We start from the raw sequence: 22,446 nt of genomic DNA on the forward strand, positions 1-22,446 counted from the left end.
TTGGTTGGCAAGTGGCTGGCTACAAGGTTCAGGGTGCTGGGCTCACCTGGACCTTCAGGGGCTGAAGGAGGATGCTGGCATGTACGGCTACCTCCTATGTCAGGCTCTGTGCCTGGGGCTACAAGTCCAGGAGGACCAAACCAAGTCCTCTGGGGCTTCTGGTCTCATGGGGTGCTTATGGTCCTGTTCCCTGGACTGGGGAATCTCAGGGAGGTGTGGGGAAGATGAGTAGCTAGGTTTGGGATTCGTGTCTATGAGGGGCCTGTGGTCCTCATAGGAAGTGGGCCAGTTTGGGGTCCAGGCTAAACACAGGGGTCATCAGTAGGGGGCAGGTGAGCAGACAGACCACCAGGGACCCCAGTGGGGGAGGGAATGTCTGGGATAAGGGAGGGGTCAGAACCAGTGCCAGATGCCCCCGGAGCCCAGGAGGAGGAGACCGTTCAGGAGGGTGAGACACAGCTCCTGCATCTGGGATGCTGTCCTGAGAGAGTGGCTTTGGAGATTGGGAGTCCTGGAGGCTGGGGGCGGGGATGCAGATCCTCTGGGGAATTAGGTCATTGGGATTAAGGAGCAGTGAGAGTGCTGCCTGCGGACTGGAGACATTTATTCCAGAAATGCTGGAGGGAGGGGGCAAGAGAGAATGAATGTGAGCGATGGCTGGATGGAGCCCAGGTCAAGGTTTTCCACACAGGGCAGAATCGTGCCGCTCTAGACTAAGGGGTGACGGTCCGGAGGAGAGACTTGGAGACAGTGCCGCTGCTTTCCTCCGGCTACGACACGAGCCAGGGAGCTGTGGGTCGGCCACTCGTCTGGATTCAGCCCGGGGAGGTTTAGGGATGGCTGGTAAAACAAGGGAAGTGCGCCGTGGGTACCAACCGACGGTCCTGAGCTCCACGTGGTCGTGCCTTTGGTTTGTTGGCTTGTGGGCCTGGTGTCACTTCTAAGCATCAGAAATGAGAGAATTCAGACTCTGGAGTCAGACCAGTTGGTTCCTATTCCTGCTCTGTGTGTACCAGCTGCGTGACCTGGGCGGGTCACCCCTCGCCCCGCCGAGTCTCCATTCCTGTCCTGTATGATGGGGATGAGGATGCCCACTTCACAGGGCTGCTGGGAGAGAGCACTCAGGGCACTCCAGTCCTCGGAAAATGATGATCTTCTTGCCTTCTGTCCTCCCAGGCGCCCCCGGAACTGCCCACTCACCTGCCGAGACCCCCTGCTGCCCTGTCTGGGCCTTCGCTCCCAGGGCAGTGGCCGCCATGTTCTCGTGCATGAAGCCCTATGGAGACCAGAACTACTCAGCCCTGAAGCGGGCCTGTCTGCGCAAGAAGGTGCTCTTCGAGGACCCCAGCTTCCCAGCCACTGACGACTCGCTGTACTACAAGGGCACCCCGGGGCCTGCCGTCAGGTGGCAGCGGCCTAAGGTCAGTGTCTGCCCCGGGCTGGAGCTGAGGCGAGCAGGCCCAGACCCACCCAGTCTGCAGGCGGTGGCGGCCGCAGGGAGGCCTCATCCTGAGGCCCCAGGTGGCCGGGAGCATGGAGGGCCCGATGCTGGGCCTTCCTGCTGTGGAACTGATCTGGACCCGGAACCAGGAGAACCGGCCTTAGTCCCAGGGCCCATTGAGATAAAAAATGAGGTGGAATGGATGTGATTTTTTTTTTTTTTAAATGAAATATTGAGTAACGTTCAAGTGTAAGGAAGTTACTCTGCTGATAATTACCATAACGATTTTGAAATAGTTATTGGCTGTAAATGAAAAGTACTTATAATGATGATTAATCAATAATAATAGTAGTAAAAAGTACCTCATAGGGTTGTTGTGAACAGGAAAAGAGATGATGCATGGAGAAGTCTGGCGTGGAGCCTGGCGCCCAGTACGGGCAGCTGTTACCATCACTATTGAGAATGGTGAATTATGCAGCATCCGGCTGGCTGCTCCCCCTGCCCGGTCCCTGGTCGCTGAGGCCAGAATGTGTTTAATGGAAGTGCTGGGCCTGCCTTGTGGCATCATTTCATTCTTTTTAACCTTGATTCCTGAGTATGAGAATGAGTGCTCCTTGGGGCCTGGGTGACCACTGAGGAGGCTGCTGGAGGTCACTGCCTCAGGCCCCTCCCCAGTTTCCACCACTGTGCTGGTGACACTGTGAGAGTTGGTTACACAGGAGGGACTTTAGTGCAGGAGACTGTGCTGTACCCAAGTCCTGCCCAATAATTGGAGAAGACGTTTGCCAGGAAGGGCTATGCAGGCAGAAGGCACAGTGTGAAGAAGGCACCAAGGCTTGTAACCCTCAGGCTTGTTTGGGACATGGCAGTGCCGCCTAGCACAGGGCATATGGAGGGGAGTGCTGGGAAGAGGAAGCCAGCGGGGGCCCGGCCGATTGGCTCTGAGGCTGCAGGAGCCAGCAGGGTGTGACAGGGTCAGATTAGCATTTACAAAGTTCCCTCCAGCCCCCTGGACATTTTGGGAAAACGAAATTTAGTTTTCCTGTTCCTCTCCTAGGCTATGATCTCAAGTCCTTTCTGACTGAAAACATCCTGTGTATTTTCTTGGCTGAGTAAGGAAGGGAAACTGAGGCTGAGAGAGAAAGGAGGGTGTCCCCATTGCCCAGGGAGCTGGCAGTGGATCTGGGCTGCGACCAGGAGGCCTGCCACCCCTGGCCTCCCTCCCTGACACCAGATAAAGAGTCCCTTATCCCCATGAGCCACAATAGATAGAATTTCTGTCCCCTGCCTGGGTTCTCTGAAACTCCCAGGAGCAAGATTCCCGCCTCTTGGGTCCCCCACTCCCACGCCTTCCTTTCTGCCTTTTGTCTGGTGGGTGGAGAAGGAGGCCACTCTCAAAGGGCCTTTGTGAGACCTTCGGTTCAAGTGGGTGAAGGGCAGACATTCGAGCTCTTGACCCGACTCTCACTCCACCCCCTCGCTGCCCCATCCTCACCCTCCTGCCCTCCTGCCGTCACCCAGACATTCTAGATCCTGGCTCTGAAGGAGGCCAGTGAGGCCAGGCTGGGGAAGTTTGGACTTGCTGCCAAACGGCATTTGGAAGAAATGCCAGGCTGGCTGGGCCCAGCATCCCCCTGCTGTGTGACCCTGGTGGAGTCACCTGCCCTCTCTGGACCTCTTTCCTTGCCAGTTCAGGATTCCGGCCACACTGTCCTCTCCTTCACTGCCTTCCTCCTCGGGCTTGGTGCCTGGTCCTCTCTAGACACTGAAAGAGGAGCAACAGAGCTGCCCCCTCCCTGAATGTGGAGGCCGGTGACAGACAGCATGTGGTGGCTGGTGCTGAGATGGGGATGTCTGAGTGGGGCCCAGGGGTAGCAGCGGGGCATCAGTTCCAGGTAAAGCAGGCGGCTCAAGGCCAGCATGGCTGAGTGGTGTTGGATGAGGAGGTGAGACCCTGTGGACTGGGGTGCGATGGGTGGTCCATGTGTCAGCAAGCCTGCTGGGTGGTGGTAGGGCCAGTGTGACTGGCAAGCCCTCACTCCATGGACAGGATGGGTGGTTGGTGGAGCAGGAAGTCAGGCCTGGTTTGCCTCAGGCGGGTGGGGTGGAACTGGCCCAGTGGGGTGACTTAACTCCCAGCTGCTTGGCCCTTGGCCAGTCAGATGGAACTTTGGCCTGAGGCAGCTGTATTTCTTTGGAGTCCCACTTCCTGGATTCTGTGACCTGACTTTACAAACAGAGCAAAAAGCCAACCTTCTCGACAGCCCAGGGGAGGCCCTTCTTCTCTCCCATGCACCTCCAACTCCTCTTTAGGGCAGTTGGTGTTGGTGTCGTGGCGTCTGTGTTCTTGGGGAACTCCTGAGCCAGCCTTACAGCCTGCCGGCCTCCCTCTATTTTTCTCCCAAAGTGGAAAGAGGAGGCTGGTTTCTGAGCCAGATGGACTTAGCCTTAGCTTATGGGAGGTGTGACCTTAAACAAGTCATTTCTTCTTCTTTGGGCCTCAGTTGTCTCATCTGTAAATGGAGAGAATAATTCTTGCCGATTATGGTTCCGGAGGATGAAATGACTTGAGGCCTCTGTGGTGTCAGATATATGGCAGGCAGATGACAAACTGGCTCCCTTCTCGCCCACCTGCCAACGCTAAGTTGGGGACCCAGAGTTGGCCCTGCCTGGGAAGTCCCATCTCTTGTGGACTCTGCAGGTGGGGCCAGGCCTCATCTTCCTCAGTCTCCACCCAGGGCACCTGCCTCAAGCCCACACCCTCCTCTTCTCCCCAGCTTCATCGCTTGTTTATTCCTTCTGGTTTAGTAATCATCTGCTGGCCTCCCCCACAGGCCTCTCCAGGGAGATAAGAGACTGGGACCGTCAGCAAGACCTGTGATTCACAGGGAATCCCAGAGGATGGACTTAAAGGGGCGAGGAGATGGGGAGCTCCCTCCTCTCAGGCCCAGGGCATTAGTGGGGTCCCTTCCCATCTCTGCCGGGGCAGAGGGCCCTCCACCACCCGTCCAGCACTCTGTCTCCCCTCTTCTCTGGAGGCGAGCCTGCAGGTCCCTCGGTGCAACAAAGAAGGGAACAGGGAGGAGTCCTACAAACAGAGATCCATTCCAGAACCTCCCAGAATTCTCCCAAAGTGGCCTGCTGGTCCCCAGCCCCATGCTCAGGGCTCGTGCTCCTCATACCAGCACCTGGAGAAGTTCCCACTCCTTGGCTGTGCTGCACCATAGCCCACTTATGCCACCAAACAGGCAGTTTGCACTGAGGCCAGCACCTGGGCCTCTGTCCTGCCCGGGAATGATCCCCTCTGTGGCATATGCTCATGGGATCGCCATGGGGGAGAGGGGGAGCATGGGCTAGGGAGGCAAATCTGTTGAGGGGTCACGGGGAGGGGGGACAAGCTACAACTCCTGAGAACACTGCCCTGGTTCCCGTCTCAGGCAGAGGTCCTGCTTCCTTCCTCAGCCTGTTGCCCTGCTTGCTTGTTTGGTTGATTCCTGCTGTGGCCTTAGATTGCAGGAGCAAGGTGACTGGGGTGAACGTGGATGGACGGGGAGCGGGGAGGGGCGGGAGGGGCCCTGGATCTGCTGCCTGCTACACTGCTGTTTGCACACCCAGCCTGGAAACCTGAAGTTCTTGTTATGCCGCTGAGGGTGGTGGTTATGAGCTCTGACCTGTGTCTGGTGGTGCTGGTCTAACAGGCTGGGAGGGGCTGAGAGATCACCGCAGGGCCACAAGGCTGTACTCCAGAGAGAGGTACGTTGACCAGAGGAGCGGTCACCCCTCACCCCCCAGCCCTGTGGGATAACCTGGCCCTAGGCTCACAGCAGTTGTCTGTCCAGTCCAATCCTGCATACCACTTCGTCCTCCCTCCCAGGGCTCCTGCCTGCAGCCCCAGTGGAACCTGCCAAGCCCTGCTCTTGACACTGGAGGGGGGCGGAGTCAGGCCCAGGCCCTGCCCTGGAGCTTGCAAGCTGACAGGGAGACCCCAAGGCAAAACTCAGTGTGGACAGTGATGGAAAGGAGCACAGGTGGCTAGGAGCCCAGGGGAAGATGGTGACGAGGCGGGAGCCGGATGTGTCTTGGGTGGATGTAGAGTCCCCATTCCCTCTGGAGCCTCTCGTGCTGGCTCTGCTGGCGTCACCACCTCCAGGCATCCTTCTCTGATCTCTCTGGGTTCCTGCCGTCACAGCTGTGTTCTCATGGAGCGACACAGTCTACTTCCTCCTCAAGGGCCCTGCCTGTGGTCTGGGGTCCTCCTTGACTCGCTCTGTGCTCTGTTCCTAGCTGATGGCCCAAGAGAGGTGGAAAGACAAACACTGTCCTGAGAACCCTGGCCCTTTGGTGGTGAGGGTGAGGGTTCTGGGTTGTCCCTGACCCCATGGTCTCATTTCTATATAGTGAGACCTCTTAAGCTGGGCTAAGGACAGGTGCAGGGGTTGAGTGAAGGAATGGTGGCTCATCACTCATAAATCCTAGTCCACCTGGAGGCTCTGGAGCTGACTGCCTGAATTGGAATCTCAGTACACCTCTTCCTAGGTGGCCCTGGGCAAATTTCTTAACCCCTCTGTGCCTTGGTTTCCTTATCTGTAAAATGGGGATGCTGACAGTATCCGTCTTGCTGGATTATTTTGCACAGTGCCAGGTGATTGTTCCACTCATGATACCCCAAGGTGACCTCTGGACTCCAAGACAGACTCCAGGTGCCATCATCCTCAAGTAGTTTCTCTAGGTTAGAGCTGGTTAACCTGCACCTCTCCTGGCAATGGGAACTCGCTCAGACTGCCACCTCCTCTCTGCTCCTCCCAGGCTGGTGGGTTTGCCCCTGGTCGCTGTTCTGCCACAGTGAGTCAGGGCAGTGCTGGACCTCGAACCCAGTGGGCCTCCTGACTCTTGAGCTTAGTCTCTGCTTCTCAGGGTCAGGGTTAGTGTCTGGGGCCAGAGCCCTATTCTGGGGTGGCAGGGCTAGGCTGAGACAGTTGCTGCTCTGTGGGGAAGAGAGGTCTGGGCGGGGAGCCCAGCAGACCTCGCTTCTGTCCCATCGATTCACCTACTTGCCTCGTGACCTTGGGCCTCACTGCCTCCTCCTGAGCTTCAATGCCCTCCTCTGTGGAATGGGTGGTCTTGTCTCTGTCCAGGGCCCTGGCTGAGGGGATCCGATGGGAAGGAGCACCTCGGAGGTCTTTGCTGCAGACTGTGGTGACACCAGGCAATGGCTGTCTTTCTTCCCATGGTGGGCTGTGGCTGGGGTTCTCCAGATATGAAGCCCCCCTCCACTCCTGTCCTGCCTGTCCTTCCGGACCCAAGGGAGGCAGATGCTAAGTCATGGCTCTGACTGGCTCGGGATGCTGGGCTGGGAGATAAGGTAAGGACAGCAGTAGGGAGCGGGGCTAGGCTTCCTGACAGTGGCCTCGCAGGGTTTCCGTGACCTGGGATGATATTCCTGCGGTCTCTGCTCTGGGGAAGCTGCCTTGCAGCTTGGCCCTGAAGTTCCATGTAGACCTGCTCACGTCCGTAGGGAAGTGATGGCTCTCAATGCGGCCCTGCAAAACACTGGTTTTCCCAGGCAGAGGTGGCAACAGGGATCCACCTCTTAGATACCTAAGAGAGAACGGATAGCCCTTTGCCATTTTCCTCTGCAAGTACTTTGCCTCCACGAGTTATGGAGACCTTACACAGTTCTGCAAGAATAAATCTATCTCCTTTGTGCAGGGTAGGGAACGGAGGCTCAGAGAGGTTGAGTCACTGACCCAAAGTTGCACAGCCAGTAAAAGGGAGCAGGAATTTGAATTGTCTTACTCTTACTGACTCTGCTACCCTCTACTGGTCGCCTGCAGTAGGACTTCAGTGGCTCTGTTGTGATTGAACTAGCTTGGGAGCACCTGCTGAAGTGGAGACAGGCCCGTGCTATGAGGCTGGGACAAGTTATTCCACTTCTCTGGCCCTCGGTTTGCTCATCTGTAAAGTGAGCACAGTGCACACCTCTCAGGACCATGATGAGGACTGAGCGTAGTGCTAGCAGGATGCCTGGCACTAGGAAGGCATCTCTCAGTGTTTACTTCCCCCACCTCCCACTGTAGACCCTCTTGGGGAGCAGGCATTCTCCCTAAGCTCTGTGGAGTGAAGATGCTGATTGGCAAGGAGGAAGGGTCTGGCGTGGGCCCTCTGGGAGCTCTGTGAGTGTCTGCTCAGCTTGGCATTTGCTTTCTGTGTGCTCTTGACAAGTCACTGCCCCTCTCTGAACTTTCATTCCTTGTTCATTAAAGGGAATAGCAGTGCCACACTCCTCAGGTGGCTGAGGGTCCGATGAGATAGCCTGAGGATGTGCCCACACGGGGCCTGGCATGTCAACTCCCTTATGCTCCTCGCCCTCTGCACTTATCACATGTGCTTTTGGTCTGTGTTTCCGCCCTGCACCCCCCCACACACACACCCCCACGCCACCTGCCGCCCTGCTTCGTGACCGTGGGCCCCGAGGGCTGGCTGGGGTTGGCACTGCAGGGCTGCTGGTGCTGAAGAGGGATGTGTTGGTTAGGGAAGGATGTACAAGGCAGGAGAGGGTGGTGGCCCAGCGTCCAACCCCTTGAAGTCCTTCCTCAGCATTAGTTTGTTGCAGAAGCTTTGGCAGAAGAGCAGAGCTCCTCAGCCAGGGGAAGGAAAAGGGCCTTCCAGGCAGCGCCTGGGGGAAACTGGGTTTGGGGAAATCGACTGGCTGTGAGCGGACCCCAGTCTGCAAGGGGAGACAGGTGAATCTCCACGCTGACAGCAAGGTCTCTTGGCTTCTCCACAGGACATCTGCGAGGACCCCCGCCTCTTTGTGGATGGCATCAGCTCCCATGACCTACACCAGGGCCAGGTGGGCAACTGTTGGTTTGTGGCGGCCTGCTCATCACTCGCCTCCCGAGAGTCGCTGTGGCAGAAGGTGAGGCCTGGGGGTGGGAGGGTCACCAGGAAATGTGAACTCAGCCCTCAGCCCTCACTACCCAACAGGGGAGATGCAGCCTGACTTTGCAGATGAGACTGTGGAAACCTGTGCAGGGGGTGGGGTGAGGGGAAACCGGGGCTCCCAGCATTGGCCTTCCCCTCACCTGCCAGCTTAGGATCCCTGGGCTGTGTAACTCCCAAGGGGATTTGTATGTGTCCCCTCCCCACTGTGGGGGCCCACAGTGTTCCTGGAGCCACTTGGCACAATACATAAGAAATGTGGAAGCTGCCTGAATCATGTGCAGTGTGGCGAGATCACTAACTGGTCCTCAGGAGACCCCTGCCAGTATCGGCTGTGTGACGTGGCCAGTTCTTGTCCTTCTCTGGGCCCTGATTTTCTCACTTGTTCAGTGGGAGTGACCCATGATTCATGGTTCCAAGCTGCTGACGTTCTAGACCAGTGCAAAGGGTTTAGATTGGAAAGGCTAGGCTCTAGGCTCTGGTCCTGACGCTTTGCCCTCTTGTGGCAGCACTTGGTAGTGCAGCCCTTAAACCAGACCCCACCATAGCCTCCCTTCTTGTGGAGGAAGGAAGGCTGGAGTGGAAGCTGGACTTGTGCTTTCTAAAAAATTATGGACAGGAATTGCATCTTGGGTTTCCATGCCAGCAAATACAAGTCATTGCCTCTTTCTCATCCCTGCCTTTCCTGCTCTTCCTGTAGGGGCAAGCTTAAGAGAACTGGGCATCTCAGTCTTACAAGCTTAGGTACGAGCCCCAGCCTCACCATTTGGTGGCTTTATAAATAGCCTCAAGTTACTCATCCAAAAAAATCAAATATCAGGGTGATCCCCTTCTCAGGGAGTCGAGAAGGCGAAAGGAGATGCTGTACTTAAAGGACCTTGCTCTGTGTGGTGCTCAGTGAATGATGGCTGGGTTACCTGTGTTATGATAATTAATATTCATAGATAGTAGTGAATATTCTTATGTAAGCAGGACACAAGGAGCAGAGTGAGTGTGTTCTTGTCCTCTGAGATGTCCCTCAGCCATCAGAGGGAGCTGTGCCCTTGGCCAAGGCTGGGACTGTGGTGGAGCCCTGATGTCATGTCTTCTGAATGGAATGTGACCCTCAGGGCCACCCCCATTTGGGCATCCCCAGGGCCTGGCCCCTGATGGGTCTGTGGGGTTGGGGTAACTGCAGGCTGTAGGGCCCTTGCAAAGGCCACTGCTGCATCCCGTAGATGCAGGTAGTCATGGGACGTCCTAACTAAGAGGGCCTCAGAGAGCCACATGTGGGATCATTTCACTTGTGGGCTTCAAAGCCCAGAGAGGATCGGGGCCCGGGGCTGTTGCTGTTCTCCGGATGTAGGGCTGTCCTCACCTTTCTGCCTCCAGACTCCAAACCTCTTCTCTGAGCTGAGAACAAGGTCCCCTGCCTCTGAGTCCCACCATCAGCTAGGTCAGGGCTCAGTCTAGGGCTGGAGGTGGCTTACAGGAATCCTATAGTGCTAGCCCCATACCTCCCATCCTGACTTATAATTGCCTGTTTTTCTGTGGTCCCCCCTCCGAAGTGAGTTCCACATGGGCAGAGCTAGGCCAACTTATATCTTCCTGCTGAGCCTAGCAGGAGCCTGGCACAGAGAAGGCTCAAGAAAGTTTTGAGAATGGAGCCCCTCCCCAAATTGTAAGACCCAGCTACTGGCCAGCAGTCTCACTCCTGTAGCCTCCTGCTGTGTCCCCTCCTGGAGAATGGGCTGTCTGGTCATTTGTAGGGAGGAGCCTCAGCTTGCTCCTGTCCTGGGCCTGGCCCCAGCTGGTCCCCTGGTATAGCTCCTCATCTTGTGAGTAAACCTAGAACCTGCAGGGGAGGCCTGTCATTGATGTAGTGTGACTGGCAGCCCTGTGTTTGTCTCTGGGCCGAAAGTTCCTCCTGCAGGGTGTTGGGCCCCTGGCTTGGCTGGAGGCTTCGAGGGCCAGGAGGCTGATCTCTAGGAGCTTGTGTCCTCGGAGGCTGCAGCAGGGTGGGGTGCTCTGGACTAATTACATTCTGCCTCCTGTTGCTGCTGTGGTGACAGCCCCTGGGTCCCAAAAGGAGGCACGAGGCCCTGGGGAGCTCATTACTGTGCCTTACCTTCCCTCCGGTCCCTGCTGACTGGGCCCTGTTTGTTGTCACCCCTCACCTCTGGGCCTGTTGCCCTGCTGGGCCTCCCCTGCCCCACCCTGTGTTCTCAGTGGAACGGGAGTGCTCAGGCTGACCTGCACCCCTGCTCTTTCCCCCCACCTCACTCTGGGGATGCTGAGCCTCGGATGCGGGGCTCACACTCTCAACACACATGCCTCCTCCTCCAGGAAGCTACTCTTGCACTTCTAGTTCTTGAGGCAGCCTGGGGCCAACAATTCGAAGCCAGCCAGACCTGGGTCCCTTGCTAGCTGTGTGACCTTGGGCAGGTCACGTTCCTTCTCTTGGCCTCAGTGTAAACCTGAGCTTTCCAGTTCACAGGGTTGCGAGAGGATTCAAGGCGCCTGTGGAGGGCAGGCCCCGCTGCATAAGGGGCCATCCGCACCCATTAACCCCCCTCCCCCCACTGGGTTCCCGTCTATTTCTCTTTTCTGCCAGACGCCGGGACAGCAGGCCTCCCCCACTGATGAGACCCCTCCCCCAGCTGACTGTGCACACCTGAGGGCAGGGCAGTAGATTTTGGGCAGATCAGAAATCAGGATGTGACAGTAGGGTGGCGCATTTGCCTGGCCCAAGCCACAGGAGTTCACCTCCCCCAGAGCCTGGCACAGCTCCGGGCATGAGGGCAGGCCTGAGCCACGGGGTGCCCGGCCCAGGGATGCCGGTGGTCAGCTGTGCCCTGGCCATAGGAAGCAGAGAGCAGAGTCCCGGTGGAGTGCCTAAGTGTCTGAGAGTCGGTGCTGGGGGGCGGGCAGTGCTGGGGCAGGGCCTGGGGGAGGCACCTGGTGGCAGGGCCTGGCTGTCTTTTGGTTCCACTTAGCTGTTCCCCATCTGGCCTCTGCCCCTCTTGTGTGAGCAGTTCGTGCCCTTTAGCTATATAGCAGTTTACTGAACACATGTTAATTGAGCACCAGCTATGCCCCAGCACCATTCAAGGTACTGGGGACAAAAGATTTGAAAAAGTATAAAGTCATTGAAGGTTTTCTTTACCCAGAAACAACCAGTGTTAAGAGTTTTCTATATTTCCTTCTAGGCTTTTTTCCATTGGGGGTTAAAAGAGCTGTTTGCTTATTTGCTTTGTTTTTTGATACACATTTTTGCATTCATTTATGCAAGTTTCTTCTCTCCTCTATCATTCCTACATCCAAGCTTTGGTGGATCCTCTCAAGGCGTCTGGTGCTGAGCAGAGGTCCGTGGATGGCAGCGGACCCAGCCCCACCTGCAGCCTTCTGCCTCCCGCTTCTTCCCTTCCTTCCTCTCTCTGGCTGTCCCTGGTTCCCACTAACCCCACCTCTCCTGCCCTGTCTGTGAGGCCCAAGCCCCGGAAACAGCTTCCATCTCAGCCTCCTCCTGCAGATCCGTAACCCTCTGCTCAGGCTGAAACCAGGCTCTCCTTGGGGTTATGTGGCCCCTGGATCCCCATCAGTAGAAGCTGAACACCTCCCCCCATGTCCTGCAGGTTCAGAGATGAGGCAGGCATTTTCTTCCCTCAGTGCTTCTTCCAGATGACACCCTCCCCATATAAACCCCTACAGGCTCCTTGCCTTTTGCCTCCCCAGCCCTGACACCTTATCGCTACACCCTGCCCTCATCACCCCGGCTTCAGTTCTTGGTAACATCTCTATCAGCTGTCACCCTCGGTTGTCTTGAACTCCTGTTCCCATGGCAGCCACAGCCTGCACCTGGGTCTGCTCTCCCTACAAGTCCTCAATTGGCAGATCAGTCTGTCTGGCTGCACCTTCCAGGCATCTCCCTCGCTCTTCCACCCCAACACACACCTGTCCCTAAACCACATTTTGACCTTGGTCACGGACTGTGCTCTCTCCCCATCTGCCCATCTTCTTCCTCTTGTCCTTGGCCTTGGACCCCATTGCTCATAACATTGACTGTTCTCTCAGCATTCATTCATTCATTCATTCATTCATTCGTCATTCAACAAGTAGTATCTGAGGGCCTCCCATGTGGCTAGCTCTGTTCTAGGCACTGGCTTAAAGTGAAAAACAAGGCAGACATAGTCTCTGCCCTCTCAGGGCTTACGGTCTCGTGGGGAGACATCGCAGACAAAAACTATGCAAATGTGCAAATAAAAAGCAAAATTTAGTTCTGGGAAAGAAAGAAACACTCCTCTTTATGAAGGAAAGAGAAGCTTCCCCAACAGTAACTCCTCAGCCATGTTGTTCCCCTCTCCTCTGCCCCTCCTGCTACGAAGTAAAAGGTTTTGTGGGAGCCAGGCTGTTTCACATCTCTGTTCTGTGGTTCTCTCAAACACTCCAGGGGAATTGCTGCCAGCAACCCTCAAAACTGACCCCAGCACTCAACAGGACCAGGTATTCTGTTCCCCTCTATGCCCTGCTGCTATTTACATAGTTCAAGATCCCACTGACTTACTTAGCCTTTATCTAGCAAGTGACTGCTTGTGGTCCACTAGACCCATCAGCTTGTTTTCAGGTGTTACACTTTGGCTCAGGCCTCTGTCCTCTTTTCTGTGTGTGGCATGTCATGGCAACTTCCCCTCTCTTCCACCTCCCACTACACTCACATACTCCAGTTCTTCCATTTGTCCACATAGAATAGCTGAGCTCCTAGTTCTGCCTGAGATACTGGGGATATAGACATTTGTCAGATTCTTTCTCGGCCTCAAGTCTCCTGGGGGAAACTGAGGATTGATACAGGTGGAATAAGAGATGGGGTTTTAGTAAGAGAGGAACCTGGACATGTGGCTGCCATGTGGTGCAGAACTGAGGCAGAGCTAGTAGACAAGGATCATCTGGGCCAGTGATTCTCCATGCACAGTCCCTGGACCAGCAGCAGCATCACCTTGGAGAAATGCAAATTCTCAGGCCTCATCAGAGACCTATTAAATCACAAACTCTGGGGGTAGGATCTAGCTGTCTGTGTTTTATGTCCTGCCTGTGATTTTGATGCTCACTAAAGTTTGAGAACAGGGGTCTAGGTGAGAGATGACGGTGGCTGGGCTGTGGCCTTGGCAGTGGGTATTGGTGGTGGTGGTTGGGGGGTTCTCAGGGTATCTGGGAGGCAGAATCCACAGGCCTTGGCAACTGGGTGTGGGGGGTGAGGGAGAGGCTGAGTCAAGGATGGCTCCAAAGTTTGGCTTGAGTGACCTCAGATTTCAAATCAGCAGGCCCCTCTGGTCTTTGTTCCCCCCACCTTCCTGCCAGGGGCTCTTCCAGCCTCTCCTTACGTTCCTCCAGTGAGTGCCTGCTCCCCACCTCCATCCCCAATACTGCCTAGATGCAGTGCTCCCTTCTTCATAAACAAGTGAGCTCCGAGCCCATCCATGGAGGTGGTAGTCAGGGTGGTTGCCACAGCAATTGACATCAGCGGTCTAGTCCCCGAGGAGCCTGTCACCCTCCTGCCTGCTTGCGGTGCCTCCATTAGCACTTCTGCGAAGAGTGGAGAGGAGGCATTTGGGGACTTCCACCCTCATACACATCCCATTTTGAGGATTGGGTGGGGCTGGAAAGGACCAGTGGCCAAGAGGGGTGGAGACAAGGGGAGGGTGTCAGGTAGGCGGGGCCCCTTTTTGTTGGCCTCTTGCCTTGGCCGTGAAGCCCCAGCACACTCGGCTCCCAGACATCGTCAGAGGCAGCAGCAGCAATTGGCCATGGCAGAGGACGGGCCGAAGCAGCCACAGCTCATCATGCCGCTGGTCCTGGACAAGGACCTGACCAAGCAGATGCGGCTACGCGTGGAGAGCCTGAAGCAGCGCGGGGAGAAGCGCCAGGATGGCGAGAAGCTGCTGCGGCCGGCCGAGTCCGTGTACCGCCTCGACTTCATCCAGCAGCAGAAGCTGCAGTTCGAGCGCTGGGACGTCGTGCTGGACAAGCCGGGCAAGGTCACCATCACGGGCACCTCCCAGAACTGGACGCCTGACCTCACCAACCTCATGACACGCCAGCTGCTGGACCCCGCTGCCATCTTCTGGCTCAAGGAGGACTCGGATGCCATGGATTGGAACGAGGCTGACGCCCTGGAGTTCGGGGAGCGCCTGTCGGAGCTGGCCAAGATCCGCAAGGTCATGTACTTCCTCATCACCTTCGGCGAGGGTGTGGAACCCGCCAACCTCAAAGCTTCTGTGGTCTTTAACCAGCTCTGACAGTAGCTGCTCCTTGCTGCTCCCTGTCCCCCGCCTGTGCCCTCTTCCCCAGGTGTGGGCATTTGGGGGCATTTTTCTAGTTGTTGGCCTATACTGAGCTTGGCCAGGACCCCCTCAGCCTGCATCTTTCCTCGTCTCCTTTCGCCGGTGCTGGCACTCCTGCTCACGAAGAAAAACGATACAAGGCTCTGTAGTTAGAAGCTGAACTGGCTGCCGCTACTTCTGCTGTAGACCACAGACTGGGGCTAGTGCAGGAAGATGGAGGGGCCATGGTATCTGCCTTCTATCTGTCTCATCATCGAGAGAGAGAGAGAGACTGAAGGAGACCAGGAGAGAGACAGACACAGAGAGAGAGAGAGAGAGAGAAATCCAAAGAACCAGCCATCAGGCTTCCCCTGGAGACAGGTAGACGGAGACGGCAGAACAGCCTCCTTGGGGAATCCAGTAAACAGGCATTTGCTGCCCACCCGGCCACAGCGCCCTTTGTCCGGAGGTGAATACCCAGCCTCGGGATCCAGGAAGGCGCTGGTCCTGGCACGGGCCTGGCATGGTCCCACGATGCCTCGGGGGCCTTCAGGACATCGGGCAGGGTGGCGGTGGGCGTTGGTTTGAGCAGTGGCGAGTGCCTGGCGCCTGGCACGCTGGAGGCTGTGCAGTCCAACTCTCGCTCTTCTGAAAATGACCTCAGGTGGGAAGAAGGGAAGGGGGGCATAAAAAAGTCACATAGAAATGTATCTATTTATACATATACATATATGTTGAGAGAGAGAGAGCATGCTATATTCATATGGATATATTCTAGAGGCTGTCCTGCCCTGCAGACAAGCCTGATTTTAGATAATCTACTATATAATTGCCCAGCTGGTTCATGGGTGGTCCTTAGCTCAGGGGCTTGGTCAGATTGACCGGGGAGAGGGGGATTGACCTGAGCTGGGAGACTGAAGTTCATACAGTGAAGTGGAAATAGTGTAGTAAAGGGGTTTCTCTCTGCCAGATGAAAGCTTGATGGAGGGGTCCATAGCCCTGGATATGGGGACAGTAGGTTCTCTGGGGCCTCAAGTGTCCCCTGTTGGGACATCAGGCTTTTTCTAGCTCAATAGTCAGGGAAAGTTAGTGTTTCATCTGGAAGCATTTCTGGCATCTTCAGTGGAGCCTAGGGGTGGGGTGGGGCCAGACTGGTAGGGCAGTTGTGGTGGCCGATGCTCAGAAGTGGGCTGGAGGTGGCTGTGTGCAGTGACGGCGGGACACTGGCCTTAGAGATCACTGGGCACAACCCACTCGCCCAACAGGAAACTGAGAAATGATTATCAGCAGACTCAGTTTCAGCCCCGCTAAGCCTCACTGCTCTTCAGAGCACCCTAGGCCCAACGAGCCCCCTTTGAGGGAGGGGCGTGACCTGCCTGGCATCAGCTGAGTGTACCTCAGGAAATGCCACCAACACCCTGTCTCAAGACCAGTCCCGGTTTCTGTCAGGGACGTGCCCATGACATTTCCCTCATGAAGCAGGGGAGTGGGGGGGTGGGGGCGAGCTGGGAACAGATGCACTGAGAGATGGAGGGTCAGTGCCATCCCCACTGGCCAGGGCTGCGGGGAGGGCAGGCCCCCACTTCGGAGGCTTGCACGCAGGCCCCAGTGTGGGAGTCTGGGTTCTTTAGGCGGGAGATTGGCTGTGGTGTGAGCCGGGTCCTCTCTAACTTGCAGCTCTGGCCTGTGCTGGGATGTGCTTAACGTCCTGGCACTGCCTGCCTTGCTTTCCCACTGAGCACTGGGAAAGTCCAGCCCCCCGGGGACGGCTCTGCCCCCTGCCTCTTTGCTTGACCTCTCCTTGCAGCCAGGGGGACCCTCTTGGTGCAGCTGCCTGTACCCCCACCCGGCCCCACCACATTCGCCCTGTGCGTGCGTGTGAGTGCCTCTGCTGGGCTCTCTGTGTCGCCCCAATAAAGCCTGTGCGCCCCTGCCTCGAGTGGTGTGTCGTTTCTCTCCGTGACCCGCCCCTGTGCTTTCAGGGCCTCTGACTTAGCCCCACCCCCTCACAGCCCTGAGCACCTCTTCGGGGGTTCTCCCACACTCCCAACCCCTCCTCCTGCCGCTTTCGGGGATGAGGCCCAGAGCAGTCAGGTGAGTGGCCCAAGGTCAGACACCAGTTTGGAGTTTAGAACCAGGTCTCTTGACAACCAGCCAAGAACCGACACCCGGACAGGTTTTTCTCCAGTGGCCCCCAGACCAGCCTCTCTAGGGGGCATGGAGAGAGTCGTGCTGAGGCCAGGGGAAGGCTCCATCTGGTCCTCTGCCTGTCGGACCCAGAGGAGATGGGTGGGGACACATCAAGCCGTGCTCAACCTTGCAGGGTGGCTGGGCGGGGGGAAGATGGGACAGAGAAGTAGCCAAGGGCAGGGGGTTGGGGAGGTCAGGCCTGTGCTCAGGTTTCATCTGGCTTGGGTCACCAATTTGCTGTCTGTCCTCAGGCAGCCCCTGACCCTCTCCCAGCCCCAGACTCTCTAGAGGGTGCAGCCTGGTTCTGTGAGTCCTTTCCAGCCCTGTCCTGCTGACTAGAAAAGACAGATACTGCCATGTCACCTTGCGCTCCACTTGACCCTTCAAGCTCTGTCCCCTTGTCATCTTTCTCTAGTTCACTCAGTTTTTGGACAGAGATGACAGAGGCCCAGAGGAGGAGGTAGCCTGGCCAAAGTCACAGGGCCAGAGAGGGTGTATGTGGACCAGGATCTAGGTCCACAGACCTTTGGCCCCATCACACAGGTCCCCTGGGATGGGCAGGGACGAAACCCCCACCCCATCTACAGGCCCAGGCCCAGGAGAGGCCAGTTTCTTCCCAGAAACTCAGGTCAGACTCGGCTTCAGAGGCCACACAGGGTTTTGCTTGGGAACAACCCCTGCTTCGAAATGCTCCCCCAGCCAGATCTCACCTCCCTGTCCTCCAGCCTAGAGCCCTCCCAGAGCAGCTGCTGCCACCTTGTTCCCCAAGCCTTGCCCTTCTAGCTGCGGCCTCCGTCCACTCCTGAAGACGCCTCTGGGAGGGTAGGGGAAACGGAGACGGAGGCACCGGCCCTCCCAGCCCCGGACAGCAGTACAGGTCTGGTTCCACTCCCAAGACTGGGCCGGGAGAACCAGCCATCAGTGCAGGGTCTGGGAAATTACCCATTTTCCTTGGAAACCATGAGAAACCATAGAGCGAACAGACCTGCCATTTCCTGAACATCTGCCTCCCACTGAGGCAGTGTGTGGAGTGGTGAGGGACCTCGCCCTGCTCTGCCACCTACTGACCACCTGTGTGATCCTGGGCATCTGTTGGTGGGGTAATAATGGTGCCTCCCCTGCAGGGGCGTTGTGAAGATTAGCTGAGTCGATGTTAGTGAGGCCCAAGCTTCACGAGCTGGCACACGGGCACCCTGTCTCAGTTTGCTCATCTTTACTCTCCTCATCCCTGCAGATACATGGTCTCACTTTTCATGATTATTCTGAGAAGAGGGTATTAGGAGAACCTATTTACTGAGGAGGAGTGCAGGGTTCAGAGAGGTGAAGTGAGTTGCCTGAGACAACTCAGCAGCCCAGTGACAAGTGGGGCCAGGCCTGGTTCTGTGGATGGAGGGAGTGGTCACGGGGAGTAGGTTCTCCTCACCACCAGGCCCAGAAGACCCAGTTGAGAGGACCTATAACCCCCCGCCTAGGTCTGAGCATCCGGCTGTGCTCATTCCTTGCCCTGTGCACAGGACTCCCCGGGCCCCGCTGCAGGTGCATCAGTGTCCTGCTCTCCAGGTGGTGAGCCAGGGGCTCTGCTCTCCTTAGGGGCAGGGAGTGGCACCCTATGTTCCTGGCCTCTTCCAGTGGTGGCATCTGAAACTCAGGAATTTGAGACTCTTGGAATCAGAAGCTGAGAACTGAGGAATTTCAGATGCTCAGAACCAGGGACCTTCTAGCTTTGAGGGCTCATAGAGGCCTTGTGGCTCACCTCACCCAACTTGGGTGACATAGGAAACCCTGTCACCTTCCCACAGCCCTGCTGGCCTTGATCAGAAATGTTCCAGGCTGGCCCTCTGAGGTCCCAGGCAGAAATCTGTGAAAAGCTCACTTGTTATGCCATGCCCATGCACACGCACGCACACACACACACACACACACACGCGCACGCGCATACACACACGATCTCACACACAGACATTCACTCTAATGCACTCGGGCACTTGGGTCCTGAGCAGTGCTGCCCAGTGGGCTCCGACCCTCCCTGTCTCTCCTGTCTCTCACGCACCTTGGCAGAGTCCGGTCAGGCCTGCCCCAGCAGGATCTGAGCCCAACCACTTGGATCTGGGCTGGAGTCCCCCAGGGAAAATCCCAGGAGCACTCCAGGTGCTAGGGGTGCCATGGGGTGCTGTGGTGAGCCCATTAATGGGATCCGGAGGCTTCTGGGTGGTTCTGCAGTGAGTGTCGGTTAACAGGGTCCCTAGGTGTGGGGTGGGATGGGGCTCCAAATCCCACACGGTCCTTACCTCCTGCCTGCTCAGCCCAAGTAAGGGCCTCGACCCTTCAGGTCTAGCTCTTCCCACCTGCACAGGGGGCTGTCGTTGAGGGTTTTCTTTCTCCTCTTGGCAGGGAGGTTGAAGGTCACTTCAGCTCCCTTCCAGCCCCAAGGTTTGTGATTTTTGTGTGAGTGCACCACACACTTTGTACACCAATAGGGATGACCCGTCACGTGTGCACAGCCCTCCACAGGTTATGCAGTACTTCCAAGGCCATGATCCACCTTAGTTCTCACAACGGTCCTAGAGATACGGTAGGCAGATGCAGACACCGACACTTAGAGAGGTGGCTTAGTCAAAACTTAAGTCCCTGCCATGCACCACAGTTGGTAATGTGATGTCCAGTGGTATGTACAAGGTTACCGGCCAGCCAGGCCTCGTGGCCAGTGCTTGGGGGTTATCCTTCCAGAAAACCAGCTGTGGAGCTGGGCCCGGCCCTGTGCTGGGTGCTGGGGATCTGGATGTGAGTGAGACACAGCCCTGCTCTCCAGGAGCCAGGAGGAGGAGCTGCCCAATGGTGCCTAAGGGGAGTGTGGGGTCAGGCAGCCCCTGCAAGCTGCTGCTCAGCTGCCCCCCGAGGGATGAGGAACTGTGTGGATTGGGTGCCTGAAGAGATGGCCTAGAGCATCACAGAGTGTAGATTCCTGTGGGTCCTGAGAGAGGCAGAGTTCAGGGATGAGTGAGGCTGAGAGTTTGCAGAGCTGGCCCACAGGGCTTTGAGTGTTGGATCAAGGAGCCAGTGTCGCTAGTGATGCATTTCAACTGTAGACAACGGGAGAAGAGAGACGGCCTAATGAGCTGCCTGTGCCCATCCCTCTGCTTCAACAATCTCATTTCCTCCCTTTCCTCCAGGCAGTGTAGCATTCATTCGGAAATATTTCTGGATGCATTTCTGAATGATAAGGACTCGTTCAAAACAAAATGAAATGAAAAATCCTAACATAATACCATAACACAACTAAAATAATTTTCCAATAATTCTTTAATATCATGAAATACCCAGTGAATGTTCTAGTTTCCAATTTGTGCCACAAACTGTGTGCATTTTATAGTTTGTTTGTTTGAATGAAATCCAAGCAAAGGTCCATAATTGCAATCAGTTGGTTCCATTTCATCTTTTAATTTTTTCTTTGCAATTTATTTGCTGAAGAAATTGGCTGTCTTGTGCAATTTCCAACTACGGTAGTCCCCTCACCCCCCACCTTATCTGCAGTTTCACTTTCTATGGTCAGCTGTGGCCCCGAAATATTAAATAGACAATTCCAGAAATAAGCAATTCGTAAGTTTTAAATTATGAGCTGTTCTGAGTAGTGTGATGAAATCTTGTGCTGTCCTACTCCATCCTGCCTGGATGTGAATCATCCCTTTGTCCAGTGTACCCACACTGTATAAGGCAACCCGTCTGTTACTCACTTCATGGCCATTTCAGTTATCAGACCAACGATTGTCATGGTATTGCAGTGCTTGTCTCTTACTGTGCCTAATTTATAAGTTAAACTTTATCATAGGTATGTATATATAGGGAAAAAACATAGTATATATAGGATTCAGGCATCCACTGGGAGTCTTGGAATATATTTCCTATGGATAAGGGGAGGTGGCTACTGTATCTGGATTTTGCTGGCTTTGTTTTCATGATGTCATTTAACATGTTCTCTGTGCCCTGCATTTTCTGTAAGCTAGGACTTAGCTCTAGAGGCTTGATAAGGCTCAGGCACAAATTTTATTTGGCACGACTGCTTCAGGAGGTACATAATGTCTGGTCATATCTCTTTTTTGTGATGTTAGAAGCCATAATTGTATAAATTCATTACTTGTCAGTAGTTCTAAAAAGTGGGAGTCTCACTTCTTAGCTGGAATTCGTCTCCAGATACAAACCTCTCTTCATCTGCTATTAGTTAACCTCTGGTACAGTTTGTATAGAAAAGGCAGAGTAAATCTTCCATTCTTTCCATTAATTTTCCTTAAAAAAAAAATGAGTTGATTCCTTGCCATCTTCTAATAGTGACTAATTGTGTATCATCATGATCTCATGGATGTGAACGTATTTGATGTGTTTCCATCCACAGAAGTTGTTATCCTTATTGCTGCTCAGATTGGCCTGTCTTTGGCCAGTGGGAGCCTTTTCAGGTTGGTCCTCGATCCTTAAATGTGCCCCAGGGACTTTGGTTGCTTCCTCGATTTCCAGTGTGACTAAATGTGGTGTGTGGAAGGAAGCTGAGTTTGTGTGCCCGTGGAGCTCTCTTCCCTGGACAGTCTTATCCCTCTTACTTGGTACCTCGGCTGACAGCAGAGGGACCACCGAAGGGTAAAAAGGTTGGCCTGGGTCCCACCTCCTGCCGGGTCCAATGGCTGTGATGCAGGAGGGGAAGGTGAGACTCGTGGGGATCCCTGACTGGATCTCCAGGGCCTGGGGCCTCATTAGCTGCTTCTTGAGCCACAGAGGGCTCAGAGCCAAGCCCTGGGTTAGGCTAATGATCCTCCCATGGCCCCAGCAGGCCCTCCCAGCACCCAGTGAGGGCTCCTCTGCCTCCTTCTCCTGTCCTCCCTCCACCCCAACTCCCCGCACACAGTCCAGAGTTTTTAGAGCCCGGAGGAGCGGAGGAGAATGTAGTGGCCAGGTCAGTGTTCTCAGCTTCGGACTCCCCATCACTCTGCCCTTGGGCAGCTCCTTGCTCCTCTCTGGACCTCAGGATTCCCGTATGTGCAGTGGGGATGATGCCCCTACCCCACAAAAATGTGCCCTATTTTTGACACAACTTTCTGTCCTGAGAGCAAAGCAGGAAAGCCTGCTGGGGTTCAGGGCAGAGGCCAGTCTGGGAGTTTTGACTTAGAAAGTACGTGGGGTTGACTGGAAAGGGAGATAGGGGTGCAGGGAGAAAGAGACCGGACAGGATGGAGCCCTTGCTGGGTTCTAGACATTGCTGCAGGCTTGGAAGCCCTGAGTGTGACTCCTGCCTTCCTCACCTGTGCCCATGGGCAGCCTCAGCTGCGACTTCCATAATATTGCCCCAAAAGGTAGCAGTGAGGGTCAGGGCGATGGAGTAAACAGCCGGCCTTGAGCCTGGCACCTAACAGTGGCTGTGGCATCTCTCACTGTGCTTAGCATTTTCATTTTCTTGGTCTTGAATGTCCCACTAGGGAACATTTCTCTTTGCCAGCATCCCTGTCGACGGTCCAAGGAGTATAAACAAAAGCATTTTTAATGAGTGTGGGCGTTGGGGAATGACTTTTGGCTGAAGTCTCTGTGCTCAGGCTG

General features: G+C 55.5%; 1 protein-coding gene across 2 annotated transcripts in view; it reads left to right on the forward strand.

Annotated features, from left to right (window-relative positions):
* Positions 1 to 22,446, forward strand: part of CAPN5 (calpain 5) — a 51,913-nt gene that overhangs the window by 13,423 nt on the left and 16,044 nt on the right. The window contains exons 2-3 of one of the 2 annotated variants that reach the window (XM_039848115.1): positions 1,177 to 1,421; positions 8,229 to 8,360. In XM_039848115.1, coding sequence (XP_039704049.1) covers positions 1,257 to 1,421; positions 8,229 to 8,360 — 297 coding nt within the window. In that variant the 5' untranslated portion in view covers positions 1,177 to 1,256. Of the gene's footprint in view, positions 1 to 1,176; positions 1,422 to 8,228; positions 8,361 to 12,812; positions 18,306 to 22,446 lie in introns of those variants that run through there. The other variant, XM_039848116.1, reaches the window with a different exon arrangement.

This window comes from Pteropus medius, unplaced genomic scaffold (assembly GCF_902729225.1).
Source record: "Pteropus medius unplaced genomic scaffold, Ma_sr-lr_union100, whole genome shotgun sequence".
In the NCBI taxonomy this organism is placed as follows: domain Eukaryota; kingdom Metazoa; phylum Chordata; class Mammalia; order Chiroptera; family Pteropodidae; genus Pteropus; species Pteropus medius.